This window comes from Octopus bimaculoides, chromosome 1 (assembly GCF_046866305.1).
Source record: "Octopus bimaculoides isolate indiv1 chromosome 1, ASM4686630v1, whole genome shotgun sequence".
NCBI classification, from domain to species: Eukaryota; Metazoa; Mollusca; class Cephalopoda; order Octopoda; family Octopodidae; genus Octopus; species Octopus bimaculoides.
The window spans coordinates 127,447,366-127,472,999 of record NC_142928.1 but is presented as its reverse complement, the minus strand read 5'-3'; the positions used below and the strand labels follow the sequence as shown (position 1 = coordinate 127,472,999).

At 32.2% G+C, this 25,634-nt stretch overlaps 1 protein-coding gene and 1 pseudogene across 27 annotated transcripts in view; one reads left to right on the top strand and one right to left on the bottom strand.

The window, feature by feature from the left end:
• Nucleotides 1-25,634, bottom strand: part of LOC106878725 (potassium channel subfamily T member 2) — a 668,752-nt gene that overhangs the window by 19,859 nt on the left and 623,259 nt on the right. For 15 of the 27 annotated variants that reach the window (XM_089357587.1, XM_089357572.1, XM_052970033.2 and 12 more), the window contains 3 exons: nucleotides 19,394-19,526; nucleotides 17,333-17,417; nucleotides 15,851-16,085 (listed from right to left, as the gene is read on the bottom strand). In XM_089357587.1, coding sequence (XP_089213713.1) covers nucleotides 15,851-16,085; nucleotides 17,333-17,417; nucleotides 19,394-19,526 — 453 coding nt within the window. The remainder of the gene's footprint in view (nucleotides 1-15,850; nucleotides 16,086-17,332; nucleotides 17,418-19,393; nucleotides 19,527-25,634) is intronic. The other 12 variants (XM_089357576.1, XM_089357683.1, XM_089357685.1 and 9 more) reach the window with 2 other exon arrangements.
• On the top strand, nucleotides 12,309-13,040 carry LOC149137716 (uncharacterized; annotated as a pseudogene).

The window sequence follows — 25,634 nt, the reverse complement described above, 5'->3', positions numbered from 1 at the left end:
TGTATATATATATGTTTGTGTGTATTTGTGAATATGTGTAGTTGAGGGAGAGAGAAAATGAGAGAGAAAAAGGGAAAGAAAGAGATACTGAGGAGCTGAAGGACGAGAAGTGATATTTGCAATTTGATATTACAAGTTTTATGTTCACATTGCTGTCATTTAAAATACTGCCTTAAAGTAACTCAGTCTTTTATGAATCTATCATTAATAAAATAAATGGTAGTTCAACTTAAAAGAGGGAGAGCTAGGTGTCTTCTCTGATTAGCATAATGTCACTCACACACACACAATCCAGCCTCTGGCCTAGTTGCACCATTTCCTCCTTTCTTTGTTTTTGCTATTGCTACTATAATGGTCTTTGCTCTCTGGTGCTGACTGTTCTCAGTAAAGCATTCCTGTCCAACTCATCTCTCTTTTTTGTAATATGTGTGTGTGTGTATTGAGAGTGAGTTTATATCTTTATATATTTATGCTTGTGTTAATAGATTGGCTAATAGATGCACTACTTTAAGTTTTTGCAAAAAGTTTTACAAACACATAAGAAAAAGGCATCTGATTATTGAGAAGCTTATCTCAGTAGTACCCAAATGATTAGGTATGATGTTTTTTCTTATATGTGAAACCTTAAGTAATGCATTTTCCAGTCAAACTGTCATTACAAATATTTAAAGCACATGACATGTATTGAGTGTCCTTTCCTTTTATTTGTACACATAGATATGTGTGTGTGTGTGTGTGTGTGTGTGTGTGTATATACACACATGATAGATCACTAGCCACTACACATTCTTTATTTTTTCTTCCTGGTTTTTTCTGTGTTCCTTTCTGTGGAAGAGCATAGGCTCGAAACGTTAAAGACTTTTTCACTTCCTGAATGTTAAACTAATACATCTGCTTGTTGTCTACACCACCTGTCTTCATCTTTTGTTTTTTGTGAAGTCTCCATATATATATATATATATATATATATATATATATATATATATATATATATATATATAATATCTTTATTTCAATTGAATCAGTTTTTTGTTACACTGAGTTTCACACAGGGTCTTCAGACAATAAATACATACATGTATGTATGTATGTATGTATGTATGTATGTATGTATGTATGTATGCATGCATGCATGTTTATGCATGTGAGGGTGTATATGTTTTCCCTGCTTCAGCATGCTGGAAATTTGAGCAATTTTTCGTATTTGTAAACTTGTTAGAATAAATGTCTTTTTCCTTTTTCTTCTTTTGTTTTTCGACAATCATAAAATAAGTATTTGACTAAACTACTTTTATCATAATTTTATTTATGTATGATGGGTGTTTTTATCTCTCTTTTCTACTCACATTACCTTCAATGCATAGACACTACATAAATGTATAGTTTAAGAAGACTGCACAATAACATTTATTGGGTGTCCCAATTCCAATAAAACATTGAATAGGTAATATACACACACAAACATACATACAGAGCACATACACTTTGTAAAATGGTTGGCATTAGGAAGGACATCCAGCCATACAAACCATGCCAAAACAAGACGACTGGAGTCTAATGCAGCCTTCTGACTTACCAGCTCCTGTCAAACTCTCCAACCCATGCCACCATGGAAAATAGATGTTAAATGATGATGATGATGATAATGATATATGGCAGGAAGAGCTTTTCTTTAACCCCATAACATCAGTTGATGTAAATGTATGTCCACCGTGTACTTGCTTTGAATCAGATAATGAAAATATACGCAACCCTATCTGCTGCGGTTTTGTACCCGTTTGTGAACTGGTTGATATAAATATCCTCTATCACTCATGGAACCAATAATAGAGGCCACTGTGAAAATTTCAAGGAATCTGATAGCTTTGTTAGACTCTTCATGTAAATATTTCCAACTCAGTTCAAGACTTCATCACCATAATAGCATAAAAGCAGCAGTTTTGGCAGTTACACCACCATTTCCACAGTGACTTCCTATCAAATTTGTACATATTCAGCAAATTCTTCTGGTCTTTCATGGAATTTACAGCCGCATCTAGCTATGCCAGTTTCATTGAATTTACAGTCCTCGCATTGGTGACAACTTACATAAATAAACAGTGCATGCTTTAAAGTGGTTGACATAAATATATGCCAAACTGTTGTTGTGTGCTAATTGCTGATCTCAGCCAAGATGATTACTGTCAGTGCAACTTGGTTGCCTGATAAAAAAACCATTGTCATGGGGTTAAAGGGAAGATAATATCACACAATACATTTGCAATACAATTGTTGGTGCCAACTTTTGAGATACTTATCTAGTCTACAGAGGAAATTTGCTCCATAGATATTAAAACCTGCAAAGTCCTGACATCAACTGCAAACTTCCACAAAACATGATGTTCACAAGCTCGCTCCCAGAAGAAAAGAGGGAGTGGAAAGTCAGGAGTACGCTCCTCAAGAAGTACTCATTTGATGATCTCCTATATGAACCCAGAATTACATACCACAACAAATATCTGGAAGAGGAACACTCTGTATACTACAAAAAGTTAGGCAAGGCTGCATGGTTAAGAAGCTCACTTTGCAACCATGTGATTTTGGGTTCAGTTCCACTGCATGGTACCTTGGGCAAGAGTTTTCTACTATAGCCCTAGGCTGGCCAATAACTTGGGAGGGAATTTGGTAAACAGAAACTGAAACAGATCATGTGTGTGTGTTGACCTCTCTCCTGCCACAGCACTTCACAACCAGTGATAGCTGGTTTACATCTTTGTAACTTAGCAGTTTGGCAAAAGAAACTGATAGAATAAGTACTAGATTAAAAAAAAATGTATTAGAGGTCAGTTTGTTCAAGTAAAACCCTTCACAATGATACCCTAGTATACCCAATTGCTGAAACAACTTTAAGAAAAAAGTGTTTCCAATAAACTTGAGAACAATGATTATAATTAACATGAAATGTAGTCTGTTGCATTTGTGATCATTACATCATGTCAAATTTCAAAAGTTATGCTTTTGTAATTCAAGATCAGGAGATAGCTATGAAAAAATACAATCTCAAGAATAAAAGAGACAGTGAACATTTAAACTTTCAAGATGCAATTGAAAATGTCAGTTATGTCACAGTTCCATGGATGACATTGTCTGGGAATCAGCAGTTGCCCCAAAATGTCATCAAGGCACTACCTCCCATTGCAACATGATATTGTTGCTAAACAAACATACAATGCTATCTGTAAGATGTCACTGAAATAAATAATGACTATTCTCCAGTTATTGAATATGCATATCAGTTAATATAAGTCATATTTGTAGGACATTTCAAGCAAAATTTCTGCCAATTGCAAATATAAGGAGCATGATATAATTGTTTGGAACAAGAAGGAAATATTGTGAGCAGTCATACAGATCAGCTGCTTTACAGATGTGTACATTTCTTCCAGTGGGGAGTTTATCTACGGACAGTTGCTTCAAAACCTACAGTTTCTCTTTGATTATAAATTCATATTTATGCCCATAATTTGTGGTCCACTTAGCTATGTTAAGTAATCACCTAGTTCACACTTCACAAATACAATCTATAAGTGTAACAATAAACATGCAAAACTTTTCTGAAGATCGACAGGTAACACTTAACATTGTGGTTATTCAAATTCCAACGATAAAGCATTGTTTCTTTGTTAGAAACCAGCTTATTCCTTGTACGAAGAATTCAAATAATTAACAGTAGTAAGAAAAGAAACAATATAAATACATTCATTTTCCAGAGAAGCATAAAATATATATGTGCTTCAAAACAGGGTTAATGACTTATGATAGCAATAATAAATTAAAAATAGATAATCTTCAATGCCTGGAACTTCTGAACAAATATCCACAATGTTTACACTTGCTTTTTATCCCTTCATCTACATAAAACTCTTTACACATATTCACATATGCATTATATTAATTTAAAATATATGATTTAATGTACATGCTTAACTATTTTTAATTAATGTATATATAATTTAATGTACATGCTTAAATATTTTTAATTAATGTTTGATACATTTAGTATTTGCTAATTGTTTTTGAGGATTATCATTGTCATTATTATCACTTTTTCTGTGAAGGTATGTGGCTAAGTTGTTAGGGTGCTTGGTTCAAGCTTTTAAGGTTATGAGTTTGCTTCCTGGCAATGCGTTGTGTCCTTGAGCAAGACACTTTATTTCACATTGCTCCAGTCCACTCAACTGGCAAAAATGAGTTTTACCTGTATTTCACATTCTGTGTCATGCTGAATCTCTCTGAGAACTTTATTAAGGGTACATGTATCTGTGGAATGCTCTGCCACTCACACATTAATTTCACAAGCAGGCTGCTCTGTTGCTTGGATCAACTGGAACCCTTGTCATTGTAACTGACAGAGTGCCAGTTTATCATTTTACAACTGCTTTTCCATGCTGATATGGATTGGACATATTGTTACATGAAGTAACAGCTTGTCTAACCCATGCCAGCATGGAAATCAAGTGGCTAAATCCTCCCTTGCATTAAGGGATGTAAGATGCATGCAATAAATATAACAAAGTATTTTTGTTTTGATGTGCTTATCTATCAGTAATCCTTTGTTAATATATACACAAACACAGACATATAGAAAAGTAAAATACACAGAAGCTAACTGTTCATTGACAGCCTGTGAGGTTTCCAGGAAGTAATATCATATGTATGTGTGCATACAATTTCAGTCTGGCAACTTTCACTCACAAAACATGGGTCAAATCAAATCTATGGTAGAAAACATTTGCCAAATGCGTTCTATTATGGAGATCAATCCTTGTGGTTGTGAAACCAACTTCTTAATCACACATTCCCAAGTGTATGTATGTATGTATGTATGTATGTATGTATGCATGTATATTTATTTATTTATTCCTGACTGGTGCAAGGGAAATAAAGTAAAGCTGATTAAGGTGACCCAGTACAGCACTATTTACTTACATTATTGGCTCCAAAAAGATAAAAGACTGTAGAATCTGAAGATGTAGGGTGATAAGACTAAACACTGTTGCTAAGTTAATCCAATGCTCTAATCTCATATAACATAGTATAAATATTAAATTCTTTTGATGAAGCAAAAATAGGTTCTGTATTTAAGGAGGGAGATGAAATGGGGTTCTGTGATGTTCAACTATTCACCATGGGTATCAGTATTATAATCAGATGAAATAAGGGATTGAAATCATGTCACTATCTTTTCCTTCCAGGGAACTTATGTCTTGGTCTATGACTTTCACTAGTTAATATAAATTTATATTTCTTCATGTAAGTTTATATAAATATTAATTTCTAACTTAGACACAAGGATATATTTTTTTATTGGCACAAGAAAGGAAACAGAAAATGATAGCAAACTACTATTTCCTATTTATTTTCTTGACTCTTGAAGGATAGAAAGCAAAGCTAATCTTGGCCAGATTCGAACTCAGAATGTAAAGAACATAACTAAATACTGTAAAGCATTTTGTCCATTACTTCACTTATTCTACTTATAAAGAGCAAAAATATAATCATCTCAGATAGACATTTCTATTATCATTCATTTAGTCTTTTCATCAATGATATTTGTATGTGTTATTATATATATGTATATATGTTTTAAATAAGATTACACAATGTAGACAGATATGGCAAGCGTGTTAATATTCACATATAACAAAGAGTTATCATTGATTCATATTAATATTAATTGTATACCACAAGATATACAACTGTATATTTACACTCAACCATATAGAGATATAAAAAAAAATAAAGATATTCCCCATGCTTAATGCAAAGAACACATATAAAGGGATATTGCATATGCTTTAGGAAAGTCAAGTTAATCCAAGTCATCCGTGCAAATTAGAGAAAAGTGAGATAGTGAAACAAACCAATTTAGAGGGTATTAGAGTGGTACAGAAATAAAACCCAGAAAAGAGAGTGCATTTGTTAGAAATTGCAAACAAATAAGTGAACTAAAAGGTTTAGACTGTGGCAAGAAATGTAAAAAAAAAAAAATTCCTGTTGCTAGACAACTCATATATGAAAAAAGATTCAGAAGACAAACAGTGCTAAGGTATAACTCATTTCATAGGATATTTAATATAAATGTGTTTGTATGCGCATGCATAATGTGTGTGTATGTATATATAGATATATATCATTATCATTTAAATATCTGTTCCCCTTTTCCATGCTTGTATAGGTCAGATGGAATTTATTGAGGTAGATATTCCAAGGCTGGATGGCTTCCCTGTTGTCAGCCCTTACTTGTTTCGAAGCAAAGTAATATTTACCCTTTGCCAGACATGTTATCACAGAATAATGGAAATGAATGCCATTTATTTACAACAATCGCATGATGTCAAGGCAAGAAGACACAAACATACACCCATACATTACAATGTTTTGGTTAGCTCCAGGGCTATAGTAGAAGACACTTGCCCAAGTACCATCCATGCAGTAGGAATGGAAACAAAGCCATGTGATTGTGAAGCAAACATCTTCACCACAGTCATTCCTCTGTGTGTGTGTGTGTGTGTGTGTGTATGTGTGTGTATATATATACCATATATACATGTCATTTCAATATTCACATTTTTATGCTTGCATGTATCAGACAAAATTTGTTGCTAAGTAATATTTTCCCTTGGCAGACATAAAATCTATTAATTCATTTAGAGGTTACTAAGATTCAATCATTATGTATATGAATATATACACACATATATTTATGCATATATATAAATATACAATAATATACATGTATCGTCCAACCCATGCTAGCATGGAAAGCGGACGTTAAACGATGATGATGATGATGATGTATGCAAGTACATGTATATTACATGTATATATGTGTATATAGTACATATGTACTATATACATGTATATATGTACTATATACATATGTACTATAAACAGAGCAAATTTAGCTGATTCTCCACAGATTGGAAGAAGTCATGAACAATCTTAATCAATTTTTGAATCTTATTGGATTCTCATCAAAGGCATCTACATGAATTTGACCAAGCCCAGGGAAACAAGCAGTCAGTATGTTTACAGTAGCTACAGAAAATTGGAGCTACTAATTTGCAAACTGTAAGTGTTAACACTCCATTTTAAATATCAAGGGTTAGCCAATGGGGATCTCAGTCTACATCACACACACTCACATATACATAATTATATCCATATCCAATAATGTTACACATAAAAGTTATACATTTCTGACGATTTGACTATACATTTTGATAATGTAACTTGTATTATGTAATTAATAATCACCTTTAGTAAATGTAATATATGTTAAATGGAACAAATAAATATCTTAAAAACAATCTCTCATGTTTTATTATATATATATATCCTTGCATATTGTATATGGCAAATACCTACCAGTGCACTCATAAAAGCTCCTATGCTACTTGTTACTGGCTACCATATATTACTCCCAGCCTGCCAAGTTAACTGTATGGGATTGTTATGTATGTGGTATTCCATGTAGTTTATGATAAATATATAAATAATGAGAAATATTTCATGAACAGAGATTTTTATATTTTTATTAATGTATTACTACATATGTTTCAGCATGAAGTGTATTTTTATGGGACTCCTTGATCACATTCATAGGATATTATAAAATATTATTTATAATATACATGGCTCTAGGGGAGTCCATTAATTCAACATGCATACTTCTTCAGACAATTTTGCATTAATGTTCTGAGAATTGCCTTGCTATTTAAACTTCAAGATATTAATCATTCTAACTAATCAAAAAGTTCTGCTGGATTAATGGGAAGTGCTTGTGGTAAGAAGTTTGCTTTTCAGCTGTGTTTCCAGGTTCCGTTCCACTGTATGGCACCTTGAGCAAATATTTTCTACTATACTTTATGTATATTGCACCATATGCAAACTTTGTGGTGCCCTTTACATTGCTGATTGCTTTTGGGAGCATATCCAAAGCATAATACTATGTATGCTAGGCCAACCTATTACCATCCATTTCAAAACTACAGGCCATTCCATCACTCACTTATCAGTGTGTGGTATTATTGTAAACCATGGATTTCACATTCTCAAGGAAATAGAGGAAACAATGTTTCATATTTGACCTGTCACTGACAAGTTTAAATGAACATTTTCCCTACACCTAGGAGTTCATTAAACCTTTTCTTAATCTTCAACTCTTCTTTTATCATTTCACTCTCAACTTTGCCTACTTCTCCTCATTCCATTACGCTTTCTTCCTTCTCATGCTGTTTTGCCTACCACTTCTTATTCACATATGAAATTTGTGTGATCATGCATTCGTTATAAGTTGCAGCCAGTTCTTTTTTTTAACTTGGAGGATATAAAACTATGCTGTCTCTCAACTTTTCTTTTAAGAAGGATATTGTCTGAAACATTGGATTTTCCATTCCTTATGGCAAATTCCCTGTACTCATCAATTTTACTACATGTCTTGCTGACACAGATCAACACCAGCCTCTTTGGGGTCCACTTGATCTCTCTATCCCTCTCTCTCTCTCTCTCTCACACACACACACACACATGCACACACACACAAATAAAATGATGCAGCAAAGAAATAGTGTAAGTGGCTGAATGAATGACACTACTTCCTATTAAAGCCATTGGAAATCTGAAGTGACAGTGTTCATAAAAGAATAACATATAACTTCTTTGTGTTTATCTTGCACCATATTTAATCTGAGATTCTGCATTGAAGCAGGATATTGTTATGTCTCTATAGATTTCTTTCGATGACTTAAACCATATGCATTTTATAGATAATCATTATTAACAGTGATAAATTTTAAGAACCAAACCAAAGTTAGACAGTATTGTTGGATAGAATCATGAGCCACTGATATGTATTTATGCTGTGTTGCACACAGATATTAATAAGTACTTGGTATTTTATTGTAATGAAATTAAATAGTGTTAAAGAACACAGGCAAAGTACAATAATATCAATACATGTGCACATAGTGAACATGGATATTTTTATTTAGTTTGTTTTGCCGTCTCTGCCAGATGGTTAAATTTAATTGTAAACCAATTACTTAACACCATCCATTTTATAATTCTTATCAGTTACTGGAATTGTCTTCACAGAAACAAAAAGGAAAAATATGATAACAAAAATAGAAACTGGTATTAAGGCAAAGAATATATATGTGACTGTAGTGATGTGTGTGTATGTATGTATGTATGTATGTATGTATGTATGTATATATATATATACATATTTATATATATATATATGTGTGTGTGTGTGTGTGTGTGTGTGTGTGTGTGTGTGTGTGTGTGTGTGTGTGTGTGTGTGTGTGTGTATATATATATATATATATATATACACACACACACATATATATATATACACACTAGATCATTGCCAGTGCCCCTGAACTGGCTCTTGTGCGGGGCCATCGTAGGATTTTCGAGCGAGATCATTGCCGGTGCACCTGGACTGGCCTTCGTGCGGGTGACACATAAAAGCACCCACTACACTCTCTGAGTGGTTGGCGTTAGGAAGGGCATCCAGCTGTGGAAACTCTGTCAAATCAGATTGGAGCCTGGTGTAGCCATCTGGTTTCACCAGTCCTCAGTCAAGTCGTCCAACCCATGCTAGCATGGAAAGCGGACGTTAAACGACGACGACGACACACACATATATATATATATATATATACACACACACACACACACACACATATATATATATATATATATATATATATATATATATGTGCGTGTGTGTATATCTATATATCTATGTATCTATACACACACATATATATATATACACACACACACATATATATATATGTATATATATATATATATATATATATATATATATATATATATATATATAAATAATGGCATTTTGTTATAAATGATCAAAATTGTTCTGAGAAGATTCAACAATATCATATAATCTATTAAACATAAAAATAATTCAAAACTATGAAACTAAATAAATAAGAAATACAAAGAACATCAAATCAATAAACCATATAAAAATCTCAATGACATAATGAATAAAACAACATAATATTTGTCAAAACTATTCACAAAATACGAAAATGAGCATGACAGAAAATACTCAAGACAGTTTAACTTCCACCAGGATGTATATTCTAGAGGTGTAGCTTATTATATAATTGATAATGAATGTTAAAAGTGGAAAATATTGTACAAATCTAATTCTTCACAGTTATCTCTTTTGAAGCTAAATATTTTTCTTTTATGATAACAAAAGGCACACTATGATTATAATCAGATTATAATATATATAGGGTTGTCTATTGCTTTGCCAGCTATGATGAAACTCTACTGGAAATTACTGTGTCCCAGTTTCTGCCTATTATCATTAAATTATGATGTAGGTACCAAATATGAAGGTGAGCCAGCCAAAAATTTGAAGTCACAGTCACCCGAATTCTTATAAAAATTTAATAAAACATGTGCTCCACTTAACAATATTGAGTAATTATTCTTAATGTTAAATTGTTTTTATTTTTAGTTTGACCTAAAAACAAACATTTGTATACACCCATAGATGTTTGTATAAGTTGTGCGTATGTACAGACATAAATATTTGTATATATTTATCAATATTTATTTATCCGTATATATATTATAACATATACTGATGTGTAACTATTATTGTCTGCACACATTTGAAATCTTTTATTTTTCAGTCATGCAGAAGTGAATTTACATGGATAATAAGATATTAGACAGCTATCTCCTGAAGCATAAGTTCAAATCTACTATAGATATTTTTATTGTGAAATTAGGTAGAATATTTTACTCTATATGTCTTCTTTCAGCTTGATATGGGGGAACAGATACCAAAGCTTTGAAAAAATACTTGCTATAGACAATGATCTATACAGCAGGAAATAATGCTCTCATCTTGAAACATAAACACTACCCCAAGAGACCTTTGTGGTTCATGAAATTATTAACTTCAAATCCTATCATATCTTATTAACATTATATGTGTGTGTGTGTGTGTGTGTGCTTATGTGTAGGTTTGCCATTCTCTACAATGTCAATTTAATTTCAACTATCACTTAATTTTAAATGATAGTGTATTACAAACAAAGCTGAATTGTTAAGACAAAACCCTTTCCCCAATTTCAATGAAATTCTTTTAGTTCTAATTCCTGTAGTATGTTGAATTAAAGTAAATAAAATATTTTATTTTTCAAATACAATTATTAAATATGAAATTCAACATATAGTTGAATTTCATGAAGTAATCTATACACTGAATTAATCTATATAATTTTCCCCACTTATTTAGTCTTAATTTTATGTATATACAAATTGTTAAATTTAAATATACTTATATGAATGACGTTTCTCACATGAAAGCTAAATAGAACAATGGTTTAAATGAAAACATTAGTGATAGTACAAGTAGTAAGTCTGGTTATAACTGCAACATATATGAATGCTATTACTGGATTAGACTGAAATATCCTGAAATTGCATCAATATTTCCTTCATTTCTACAGAATTAAAAGGGTTTGAACAGTTCTGAGTTCAGCAGCAACACTGAGATATATGTCTAAATAAATATAAAGAACTTGATGAGGATCAGAGATTAAATCAATCTATATACAGGCACAGGTGTGGCTGTGTGGTAAGCAGTTTGCTTCTCAACCATATGGTTTCAGGTTCAGTCCCACTGTGTTGCACCTTGGAAAAGTATCTTCTACTACAACCCCAAGCTGACCAAAAGCCAAAACCTTATGAGTGAATTTGGTAGAAAGAAACTTGCTATATATATACAGGGTGTTCCAGAAGTCTTGGGCACATTTCAAGTCCTCATATCTGCTGGACTATGATTGGTAGTCAGATGAAACTGGTACCATTTTAAAGCTAAATTCATAAAGTTTTTTTGTAATGCTAATGATTTTTTCATACTTTTTCAGATCCAGTAATGGCATTCACTCAACCAGAAAAGGCGTTTTGCGTCCTTGAATTTGCAAAAACTGAATCATGGACACTTGCTCAACATACATTTCACACAAAATTCCGAAAAGAGGCACCAGAAAGGAAGGCCATATTGAGATGGCATGGTAAATTCATGAAGGATGGGTGTTTGTGCCCAGCTAAGAGAATGGGACGTCCCCTCAACTTCAGATGATACGGTTGAGTGAGTTCGAACTGCCTTTGAGCAGAGCCCCCATAAATCGATCAGAAGAGCCAGTAGGAAACTTCAGCTTCCTACAACTGTTTGGTGTATCTTAAAAAGACGACTGCAGATGACACCTTACAAGCTACAGTTGGTCCAACAGTTGCAGAACACTGATAAACCAGCTCATTGTGACTTTTGCATTGCAATGCAAGAGAAGTTGGAAGATGAAGGATTTGATGACTGGCTTGTTTTTAGCAATGAGGCAACCTTCCATGTAAATAGCAAAGTTAACAAGCATAACACTCGCATATAGGGTACTGAAAACCCACATGAACTTCTTGGGTATCAGTGAGATTTCCTGAAGATGAACGTGTTTTGGGCTATGTCCAAGAAAGCTGTCTATGGACCATTCTTCTTTGAAGGAGCAACAGTCAATGGTGACATATATCTCGACATGCTGGAAAACTGGTTAATGGATAAGTTGAGTGAGGAAGAGTCTGATGACTTCATTTTCCAACAGGATGTGGCGCTACCAGACTGGAGCCTCAGGGTTAGACAATATCTGAACACAACACTGCCAGATAGATGGATTGGACAGTTTGGGCGAGATGATCGTGTTCTCTTGCCCTGGCCTCCCAGGTCTCCAGATCTCACACCTGGCGATTTGTTTTTGTGGGGGTTTGTGAAAGGACTGGTCTATATGCCTCCCCTTCCAAAAGACGTGGATGAACTGAAGGCCTGAATAATGGAAGCTGTTGCAACCATCGACAATGCAATGCTGGAACGCGTTTGGCAAGAATTGGACTATTGGCTTGATGTGTGCCATATGACCTACAGTACTCACATTGAACATCTTTGAACATTCCATAAAAAAACTTGAAATTGCAAGCTTTCAGAATATATCAGATGCGTTTTTATGTCCTTAATAATTTTCAAGATAGTCAATGTCAAAATGTGCTCAAGACTTCTGGAACACCCTGTATATATATATATATATATATATATATATATATATAAACACACAGGTGAGAGAACAATAGCCCAATGAGCTAGGTTTCTGTAAGAAGCTTATGAAACTTTAAGTCGCATGGGGCTGAATCAAATTGTTTTAAATAATAAAAATAATGATATACATATGTTTGCTTGTCTTTGTGTTTGTTTCTCAACACTGATTGATGACCAGTAACATGAAAATTCAGTAAAAGAGACTGGTAGAATAAGTACCAGACTTAAACAAATGAGTAACTGGGGATAATTTGTTCAACTAAACCCAATATGGCTTCAGTCCAATGACTGAAACAAGTGAAAGACAAATGAAAGAGAATGTCAGAAAAATAAATATCAAAGATGAAATTGATAATCTAAAAACCTACAGTTGTAATTAAAATCTTATTGATGAGTTACAGGTTTTGATGTTCCTTCAATTAATATTATTTTTGTAAATGTATAATACTAAAACTTCTTTAACGTATATGAAAACTTTTAATTCATCCTATATTTATCTGCTAAATTATATTTTTAGAGTTTTCTACATATTTTTTTGATATTCTATAGTGAGTTGTTTTGTAATACAACTTTGCATGCATGCATGTGTGTGTGTGTGTCTGTGTGTGAGTGTAGCTTATAGGTTTTATTTCTTTTGTTTTACATCCATTTTTTTATGGTAATGATACTTGCTGATGTGTGTGTAGCCTTGTTTACTATTATTTTATTTATTTCCTTTGTTTTACATCAGTTTTTCTATGCTAATGTGGGCAGGCTGATTTATTTTGTGCTGAAGTAAATTGCTTCTAAAGCTAGATGCCCTTCTGAATTGATTTGAACCTGTGTTTTATCAGCCAGGGCAACTGGAGCAAGCAGAATCATATCTCTTGCTCAATGTCACACTACAATAACTGTAGTAAGAGTTTAACTTATAAAGATATTATCAATAATCCATATTTTAAACTCAGTTTCATTTTACCATCCAATAGTTAAAAAGTGCTTATCTGTTTAACTATTAAATTACTATATGTATAAAGATATTTATATTAAAATCAATATTATATCCAAATTCAATAAATTTATACAGAAATATGTTTTGATAGAGAATGTGATCTACAGTCTCAGGCTGTGTGATGAAACAGAGACTCATGAGGTTGTTGTTTAGCTCAAGGTCAGTACTGAACATGTGGACTTATGATCAAATACATTCTAATCTTGACAATTTTCTCTTTTCCAGGCATAGAATTCAATGTGTTATTTCTTTCTTTATTCAAGGCAGCAGAGTTTGATTTGAAAAAGATTCTGCTCTCCCACCCTCCATATTGCCTCCATATTTTCTGATTTATCAACAGGTTTCTTATATAGCTGCTTTCATTCCTTTCTGTATTGTCACTTATTACCTCCTTCTTCCTGAGCCATTTCCATTCTTTCACCTTCTCCATAACACTAATATTCACCACTGACCACACCTTCACCTGTGTCACGTTCCCTGCATCCCTCTCTACACTCATCTCTAACTATCTGTCACACTCTCCGCACACTCTAATGAACTTATCTACTCACCCTTCCCAATGCTTTGTCTGTATTCTCCCTTATACACATCTTGTATCTTGAGAATGTGGTCTGATACAATCACTACGATTATTGTCTTCTTTCCAGCCCATTCACTCATTTATGATGCAAGGTAGTCACATATCTCCCCTAAAGCAAGATATACACACACTCACATACAAGCATATACATGTGTGTGGGTGTGAGTGTGTTTTTGTGTTTCCTTGTTTTGACATAGCATGACAGTTGTAAATGAGTGCCACTTTCATACAAGTGCCACTTTCATACAAGTTTTCTGTGAAAATATGTCTGGCCATGGGGAAAGTTTACCTTGCTTGGAAACAGGTGAGGGTAGGTGGTAGAAATGTTAACCAGCTGTAAAGAGTCTGTCTCAATAAACTATGTCTGGTGCATGCAAGTGTGGAAAAGTAGATGTCAAAAAGATAACAATGAATATATATGCATACATGTGTATGTACACACATACATACATATGTATATATGTACATACACACACACACACGCATATATCTATATATACACACATATACAAAAACATATAGATACATAAATTTCAAACATACATACACATATACATCTTGTTATTTTGAAAGTTAGAGGTGATTTATCAACTTCTGTGTAGGCTAAGATGTGCAAGTTCTATAGAAATCACATACTATTTACATATTGTACAGCATGTGCACAGTCTAATACCATACTATCAGTTGCACCCTGTTTTGATTGGGGGTACCATTCTATTACAGTAAAGGTCAATAGATTTCATCTATCCTTGCTGCTCTACCAGTGTAATAGTGCTAAGACTACTTGGTATTTCAGCTTTAATGTTATTTCATTGATTTAACTTGAAATCTTTCAGAAGCATATGCAACTTATATATACTTAAGTATACTCATGCAAGTCCCTCAATATATTATTTTAAAAATATTTCTTAATCACTACTAGCTAGAAAGGACTTCAGTAATATTTACTTCTGGTAATCTTTATAAGAAAATGTAACAGACTTTATAATATTGCTAATTGTGTAGCTAGAAAAACTGCCATCACTGTATTATACTTGGATTCAGTCAACATACAATACAGGAAAGTTTCAAATGGTTTTTCTAGAGAATTTACCCTACTGTTGTCTTCCAGTATGGTTGAAATCCTTGTTCTCCTGAAATGAGGGAAAGGCCCTAGTTTGTTGTCTGAATTCTCATCGGTATCTGAGTTGTCTGCCCCTGTTGGCTCACCTCTTTCACTGAGGCTGTGTAGCTTAGAATCTTTTACTATTTGATTTTTCTTCAACAGTTTGCGTTCATCTACCAGTGGCGAGGGGTGAGGGGACAATGAACTCGGTCGAATAAGATATCTAAAAAAGAAAAAAAAAAACATACATCAATTAAAAATATTTCAAAACAAAATTATATAAGTTTTTAACAATAGTTATTTATAGACTTTGACATAAAATTGCTATTTCTTTTTCATAATCAGATAAAGATTTAATACATGAATTTTATACCACATATTTTTGTAATTAAGAAAACCATCTTGATCATTTAATTAATATTCAATAGCATAAAAATTAAAAAAATAGAAAATTTGTTTGAAAAATTAGCTTTTATGATTTGCATGCACATTCTGTGAGAATAATGTTTTATAGAAATGACTTTGCTTTTCACCTTTTGAAGTTTAAAAGACAACCAGTTATGTGTTCAATGGTTAATATGTTGTCACCAGTGCTGTATTGAGTTCAACCAATTAACTTTTAAAATACATAATACATCTAGGGGACTAGGGGAAAAAAATCTCTCCTCTAAACAGTGTTATGTTAAGTTGTAGTGTACTGAATTCAACTTGTCCTGTGAGTATAGTTTGGAGATGGATGGGTGCAGTCAAGATGACTGAAAATAGAAACACTACTTGCGTTTGGGACTGATCTTGCCCATACTAAAGACCAAACAAGAGAGCTTCTATATGGTTGCACAGCCAGTTACAAATAGCAGCCAAATTTCATTTAAATTACACCCTAGTGGCTTAAAAAAGAAAGAGATTTTGGATATTGTAGTACAAGATACCTGTTTCATGATGGAAAAAAAAAGAAACGAGAAGTAGGATGATCATAGCTGTAGGTCTACCTGATCAGAGCTGATTTGGGGATAAACAATAAGAACAACAATAATTCCCCAACAACACCCAATTCTGTAGCAGAGGAATAATTTATTTTGCATTATGGAGCTAACGCAATATTTCCAGTATGGTTTGAACTCTTAATTAGTCTTTCTGTAGTCCTCTAACAAGCCAGACATCTGTAGAAGCTCACTGAAGATATCACAAATTCATAAAAATGACAGCTATATCTTTGGAACAATTTCTGAGTTATTGATTACCAAAAACAAGCTCACACTGAATATTGAAGTTGCATAATTTCTGATTTAACAGAAAGTGCCAATGTTGCAGAATTACTGAAGACTTTTATTTATCACGTTGGCTGTCTGTTTTCTGTTTAATAGCAAATATCTAAGTTGGTCAGAAGCTGTGCTAAGCTAAATCTCTCATCAAATATATTATAGTGAGATCAGAAAATGGAAAAAAAAAATATTATCTAAATATACTTACATGATATCATCAAGAACTAATTTTGTGTCATAACTGGGGTTAGTGATAACATATGATAAGCAATTTTTCTTTTCACCACAATCATCTACAATGGTATAATATAAATTCATTTGTTTTAGAATACAAGGAAAAAAAAAAAAAAAAAAGACAGTCAATTTCTTTGAAAACCAATTTCTACTGAAAAGAATAAAATGATTAATAAGGAATAGATAAAAAGAAATGTTAAAAAAATTACCATAAAATTTGTATTTGTTTGCACAATCCCTTTACATGAAATGTATCTCTTTGCAGATGACAGTGATTACTTCCTCCATTACCTATCTCTTCTAAAGACATACTTCCTTACACTGGCCAGACACTTTGTCATGTAAAGTCTGGTACTCTCTTTCTCCATTGTTTTTGTTATTTTCTTGAGAGGATTATTTTCCTATTTACTGTGATCGATCCTATTTTTTTTAGAAAGTCTAACATTTATTTCTACAAAAAACGAACATGTCTCAGAAGCATCAAAATAATTGAAGTACTTATGAAGGAAACTTACTAACAATGCTATATTCTTCATAAACACATAGATAAAATTTTCCTGCACTTGATAAATGTTAACTCTCACAGATTTTGAAATCTTTTCATAGCTTTCCTAACATAATAAAAGATGTACAATGAAGATCGATTTTCTCTTCAAGGAAAGAAAATGTTTTTGTTCTGAACAGTTTTTCTACAAGGTGCAAGTAAGGCACTTATATAAATAGACCAATGTTGATGCTACAAACATGCATGCATACACCACAATATGTTATCCAAAAAGAGGTAATTTAATTGATAAGTAAATCTTCACTCATGGCAAAGATGTAGCTTCTGCCCTACTAAAGGAATGTTACTTCATCTGAACTATCAAGCTGTGAAAAACTCTCATCCAAACTCAAAATTATATGTCTACCACTCTTGTCATCTCAACTGTATCCTATTTTGTAAATAGTGTGCTAAGTACAGTACCAGAATCTTTTCCCCAGAACTGAAGTGCTGTGGAACTTCCTCTCACCTGTCTATATTTTCAACAGGAACAGTGAAAGTTCCACTTTATTATCATTACCTCAGTTCATACTGGTTTCACATTTTGGTACAAGGCCAGCAATTTTGGGGTAGTAGGCTAGTTGGTTATATTGACCCCAATGTTTAACTGGTACTTATTTTATCTACTCCGAAAGAATGAAAGGTGAAGTCAACCCTGGCAGAATTTGAACTCAGAACATAGAGACAGACAAAATACTACTAAGCATTTTGTCCTGCATGCTAATGTTTCTGTGAGCTTGCCATTCTTACTTCAGTTCATATTGCTATAAAACAAACAATAATCTAATCAATAAACAAAGGTCTTCTTTACTCAATTAAATAATATATACTTTTTTTTCTATCCAAAGGGTTTTTTTTTAACCTAGTGCTTACATACTTTTCTTTATAGCTTTATCTACTTCTGAGTTCAACAATTATAAATGAATTTTTTATGTTCTCTTGAAATTTCCAAATTCTTATGACATAGATAATGTATACTATTTTAAACTGATGATACAATCAACAGAATGACTGAAGAGAGAAATGAAATAAAAAAGCTACAATGTAAAAAATGTTGAAATCTCTTTAACATTAGATTAGTAACCATGAATTATGAAATTCTGTTTCTGATTAATAACCAGGATTATTAATCAGAAACAGAATTTCATAATTTATTTTCTAGCAAGATTCATTCATTAAAAATAATCAAAAGTAATAATTTTTCAGTGTTATTTTCATGAAAAAAAAAACATTGCTAAGTTCCAAGTAATATTTTCTTATACATTTTGAATATGATTTGCAAAGTATAAAGCAGAAACAGCGATCAGTTTTTAAACCAAGAAAATATATCCATTTTGCTACATATTTCAATAAAAATATTTTGAAAATATCAATATTTCCAAAGATACAATGTGTAAAATTGAATTTTTGAATTTCGTTTAAAAAAGAAAAAGATAGGAATAAAAAGAATATATTACTTGTAAAATCTTGTCAAGATCACAAAATACTTACTATAATCTTTTAATGGAAGATTAAGATGAGCCATCCGGCATCTAACCATCTGTGCAATCTCTTGACGTTCAGGAGTTGTATTTGTATGGTAGGTAGATTGCTCTTCATTTTCATGATTCATACTTAAAGAAACCTGAAAATAAAAAAAGTTAAATATGAATTTAGAATAGTTTTTTTTTATATCAACAAAACCCCAGAAGATATTTTTAAAAACATCTTTCTTTTCAGTTACCATGGTGACAAGACAAAGGGCAGTTCTGTAAAATTTAATATTTGAATGAATTAGCAAAAATATTTTCTAGTAGGTTTTGAGCCTAATATTTGTTAGTGTCACTTTAATAACATGCCTCATTTCATACTGGTATAAAAGAATAGATATGAAATTGAATACATACAACAGGAAAAAATATATATTTGTATCAGTTAAAAGAATAATTGAATGCACAAATATATTGATGTACATAGATACACACACACACACACATTGATATTACATATATATATAAACAAAACCCCCAAAATAATAAAACAGATCAATTTGTAGTTAAGATAAATATTAATGGAAAAACTGAAAAAGTGCTGTAAATATTGAAACAGAGTTTCTTTAAAATGAGGCTCTAGATATTAATGTAGCTAGATGTTATTATGATATCGTAACTCAATGATTTAAGTTTGTCATATCTGAAATTAAATGTTACTAGAGAAGAATGATACAAGCAAATTGATTAAATGCAAAATCAATTAATCCAGAGAAACTTTAAACATTATATTTTTCAGGTATTGAAATAAATATATTAAAGAAAATATTCATATACATTGGGAAGAATATATAAAAAATATTTAGGAATATTCATTATAAAAAAAGCATCATAACGTTTTGATTTGTATTGTTTAACTAAAGATGGGTTTGTTTCATTTTGGTTATATAATTTACTTGGCGAAGTATATATGTATATATATATATATATATATATATATATATATATATATATATATATATATATATATATAGATGGGAGAATGTACGAAAAAACAACAACAGACGAGGACAGGTGGTGTAAACAACAAAAGGGTGTATTAGTATGACGCTCGGGAATACGGAAAGTCTTTAACGTTTCGAGCTACGCTCTTCAACAGAAAGAATACGGAGACAAGGAGAAAAACACAGAGAAAAAAAATTGAAATATATATAAGTGCATATACAAGATGCATTCTAGAAGTTTTGAGACATTTTTTAGGACCAGTAGTTATAACAGTCCTAGATTATTGTAATTTTAGTATATCATAGCTATATATCTAATAAGCTGACCTGACAAATTTTGTTATTCCAGATTGAAGGTGATGGTTGTAACAGCACTTTGAACACACCCTACTAAACATTACTTTCTACAACTGATTAGTTTGCGAAATGCAGTCAGGATGTGAAGACAATTTAGAAGCTCACTATATAATAAAGTTTTGTGTTAAACTGGACAAGAACACTACAGAAACTTATGAAATGCTCCAGACTGCTTATGAATTAACTTATAAGAGCCAAGCGTCTGATTTTTGCTGGCACAAAAGGCCGGGAAAAGCAAGTCTATGATGATTTCCTCTTTCAGCTGCAACACCGGATTCCTTCTGGTGAGACAGCAAACAAAGAACACTTTGCGGATATTTTGAGGGAGTCCAAGCAATTTCATTGCAAAAGGCCAGAGCACCTGCACCAAGACAATGTACTAGTCCACAATTCCATCCTGGTAACCAAAAACTTGACAAAGATGGGCATCAAAATTGTCCCTCACTCTCACTACAGTCCAGATTTTGCTCCCCATGACATTTGGTTGTTCTACAAACTTAAAGAGATGAAGGAGGCTGTGACAAGGGTCCTTGGATGCTTTCATTTTGGAGGACTTCCATAGCACCTTCACAAAGTAGCTGGAGTGCTACAAGTGCACTGAAGTCAGGTTCTTATTATACTTTGAAGGAGAGTACAGTTTTGTGTTTCTTTGGAATTAATAAATGTCTCTCTTGAAAATATTTCAAAACTTCTGGAATGCACCTTGTACACACAGATTTATATACAGACACATGCACATTGCTATGAACAGATACACACACATGATATATATATATATATATATTTATATATATATATATATATATATATATATATATATATATATATATATATATATATATACATACACACACACATTCATACATATATTTATCCTCATCATCAGTTTAATCTGTTTCTCCATGCTAGCATGGAAAGATCTTTTCCCGCACACCATCACGTCACTTGTTGTAGTCCTTCATGATGTTAAGCTTCTTCAGATCAGAATTTACTGCTTCTCATGCCTTTCACTTGGATTATTTGACACACATCTCATTCTCCATACATATCAAATATCTGTCTGTAATAGTTCGGTCTTTTGTCATGTATTCAATAGCTAATTACTCTTATATCCAGTTTTTGTCACACCTCATTTGAATCCTGTCATTCATACACACAATTATTATACTCCTGGTCCCAACTGATGAAGAAACAGCCAGAATGTTTTCAGGAAAACTTATAAGCAACTCCACTTCCTATAAAATCCAATATGAAATTAAATTAGAAAAACACTCATCAAGTATCAATAATGTGCATTCTTTGAACAAATTAGTTTTCAATTAAAAAATTTATAAGTACATTCTAAATATAAAAATATTTTAAAGCATGTTAAAAGGGGAAAAAAGAAAGAAAAGATATGATCCTGCAAAGAAAGATAAGTTTGACAGAAGGAAGAGGAAAAAAGGACCAATTCCATTCATACTCCAGCATCCACCTATGAGTTAATTTCATGAACTTAGTAAGAATTTTAAATCACAATAACTAGTTTTAGGGATGGTGACATAGCTCTGCTTCTGAAAAATATTAAGTGCTCAAATATTTTTATCTATTACAGTAATACCTATTATAACTTGCATTGTTGCTAAGTCAACTATTTTTAAATGATTTTTTTTTCTTAATGCGATGCTTTAAGTACAAGCATTCCACCTTTTAAAAAGAAAAATGACAAGCAAAAAGATAGAACTATTAATAAAAGGTCTTATTTTTGAATTAATTTGAAAGTGTAGGCAAATAAAGCAAAATACAGAAAAATCAGATACAAATATAAAGATTAAAAATATAAAGATCTGTAAATTCCATAATAGAGTCCATATACATAAGAATATATTATTGAATCATGCAAAACATTTCCTTTTGTAAAGCTGATCACACGCTGCCATTTTATAAAGACATTTTTGCAAGAATCCAATAAAAGTAAACTAAAATGAAAGTAAGCTGAAGCAAAGCGTTTAACAGATAAGGAAGTTCAGTCATGTTTGTTCACATAATGCCTGCAAGATGACTTGTGGGAAATATTAGCTTCTTTTAGAAAATATAGGAGATAACAATACATTGCATATGAATATATAATTCACAAAACATTTAATAGCAATTCAAACATTGCAGCAACACCGGCTTAAAAGCATATGAAACATTCTGTGATGAAGCCTGAAACAAACATTGACAGCATATTGATGATTAGCTAATAAAAGTTTAAATAATATATTGGAAAGATATTTGTATGCTGCATATTTTGTGTATTTTGTAACAATTTAATGCAATAATATAGTTGGGTAAGATAAAAATCCTTGAAATATTTAAACAAACACTTTTACAATTAGAAGATATGTATCCTTTCAATTTATATATTACAATATATATCTTAATTAAAGATACTACATTTCTGAAGTTACAATATTAAATCCATAGTAATTTTCTTAGTGTATTACTTTTACTGATTTAGTATATATATTTAAATTATACTTTTAGAATTTAAATGATATTGTTGTATTCTATTGATTGTATACACTTATCTAATTTTTCATGCCTCTGTTGAAATGAACTTTTGAGAATTAGATAAGTTAATAAGTATTTTTGATTAATTTTTCCTCTAATAAGTTACATTCTCTCTTAATTCATCATTCTTGCTGTTTACATGGAGATAATCTACTATTAAGATAAGGCAATCTCACTTGTACCAATAATTTCATAGCATCAATCAACATAAGTCTTATATTCATCATTATCATTTAATGTCCATGTTGGATAGTTTGAAAGGATCTGATGGATCCAAGAATAGCATCATGCTCCAATATTTGCTTTGCCATCGTATCTATGACTGGATGCCCTTCCTAATGCCAACTATTTTACAGCATGTACTGGGTGTTTTTTTCATGCCATCAGCACTAGTGAAGCCACCTTGCAGCTTGAAAGACTATGAACATCAAGTGGGTAGGTTCATGCTAAGAGATGAGTGTGAGAGAAATGGCCAGAGCAGAGTTACACAACAACTCACATTTTAGAAAAGAGGATGAGAGTGATTGAGTGAAGATGGAAAGAGATAAAAATAGTGGTGGTAAGGTGTCTGGGTGGGCCCTTAATGTATGAGATGAGTAGGAGTGAGTGAGATGAGTGGACCAGAATAGAGAATGAGTGGAGGTTGCAAGAGTGTATGAGGGAATGAGAAATGAGCAATAGGTGAGAGAAGGAAAGGTAGGCAACAACTGTAAAGATGGGGTAGGGTTGAAGGGTGGATGTAGTGAATGGCTGATAACCAATGATACAAGAGGTGGGGAAGTAAGAGGTGAATGGTTGTGCTGAGCAACAGTATAACAATGATTATATAGTAGACTGGTAACTGAGAGAGAGAGAGAGAGAGAGAGAGAGAGAGAGAGAGAGAGAGAGAGATAACAGATAACATGTGATGTGGTTGGGTAGGTTGCAAGAGTGTGGGGTGTGAAGAGAGAGAAGCAGACATAGTGAACGAGGAGAGTGAGAGATGTATGGTGGTGTTATTTTGAACTGTATTTTAATTTTGATATATATATATGTATGCACAGTAAGTGATGCATTAAACTAAAATATGCTTGTCATTTCCATCTGAAGATCATTTTTAGTGTGCTACTTGGATATCATTGATGAACAATGATATACATTCATACCATAACTGAAGATTTTGACAAACATCTGATATTAGATTACACTCACTCTCTTCACTATTACACATGCCCTCAGTTTACTCAAATAAATACTTATTGAAAACTTAATTATTGTAAACCAAACACCTGGGCAATGAAGATTTGTAATTCTAATTATCTGCTAATAACACTAAGATGGTTCGCAATAATCACTGATATATTGATAATGCTGAAGAAGCAGATGCATGGCTAATACAGTTTAACTCAAACCTGTTTACAGATGACACTGAGCTCAAACTGGTTAAGTAAAAATTTCTCAAATTGTGTGGCGTCACTGCAATCATCAAACTGAAAAATGTCCTGTATGTACAATAGTTTAAGATTGTTCAAATGAAGATTTAAAGTATGCTGTTGAAAATGCAGCTATACTTAATGAAATACATGATATTAAGTTGAAATTATTTGATCTAAAGCAAAAACAAGAACCAGCTAAATATTCATTGCTAAGAAGTCTCAATGTACAGGCTTTTTTATGTAAATTCTCTACAACCAAAGATGACAAAAAGCAAAGATTATAAAAATAAAGATTGTCAATTTCTACAAACTTTTCCAAAAGCATCCATCTTGTAAGCCTTGTTGTAATTATGCAAGCAAAGCAAATACTTGCTCTTGGATCAGTAATACAACCAAGCTTTAATACATAAATTACTTTATGCTATTGGCAAGGGCTCTTATCAAAGAAAGTTTGATAAACAAGTAACTGAGTAAATCTGGGTTAAAAATTGTGGCAATTGTGAGTCATTACATCCTTCCAGATTCTGTCCTGCATATATGAACAAATGATTTGAATGTGATAGATTGAACTATTCCAGCAAATTAAGACCAAAACCATTGTATTCTACCAAACTTGTCTATAACATTAAACTTATGAATCTTAAACAGTTTGAAGAGGAAGTAGCTTTGAATGTAAATTGTGCAACAGATAGCAAATTGAATAGACATCCGGTTCAAATGCAACTGGTTATAAGTGCAGTATGCTGCATTGTTCTAGCCTTACTGTGAATAAAATTATCATTAATCCTCAAATATATTGAGACACATTTAACTTCTTATGATGGTTCAATAACTAGACGTAGTTGGTACTACAACAGTCTTCACTTTAGAGATAAATTAAAAAATAAAAAGCATCACATCTGTTTTGCTAAAAGTAAATAATCTTTATAACTTTGGCTTTATCAGGGCTGAT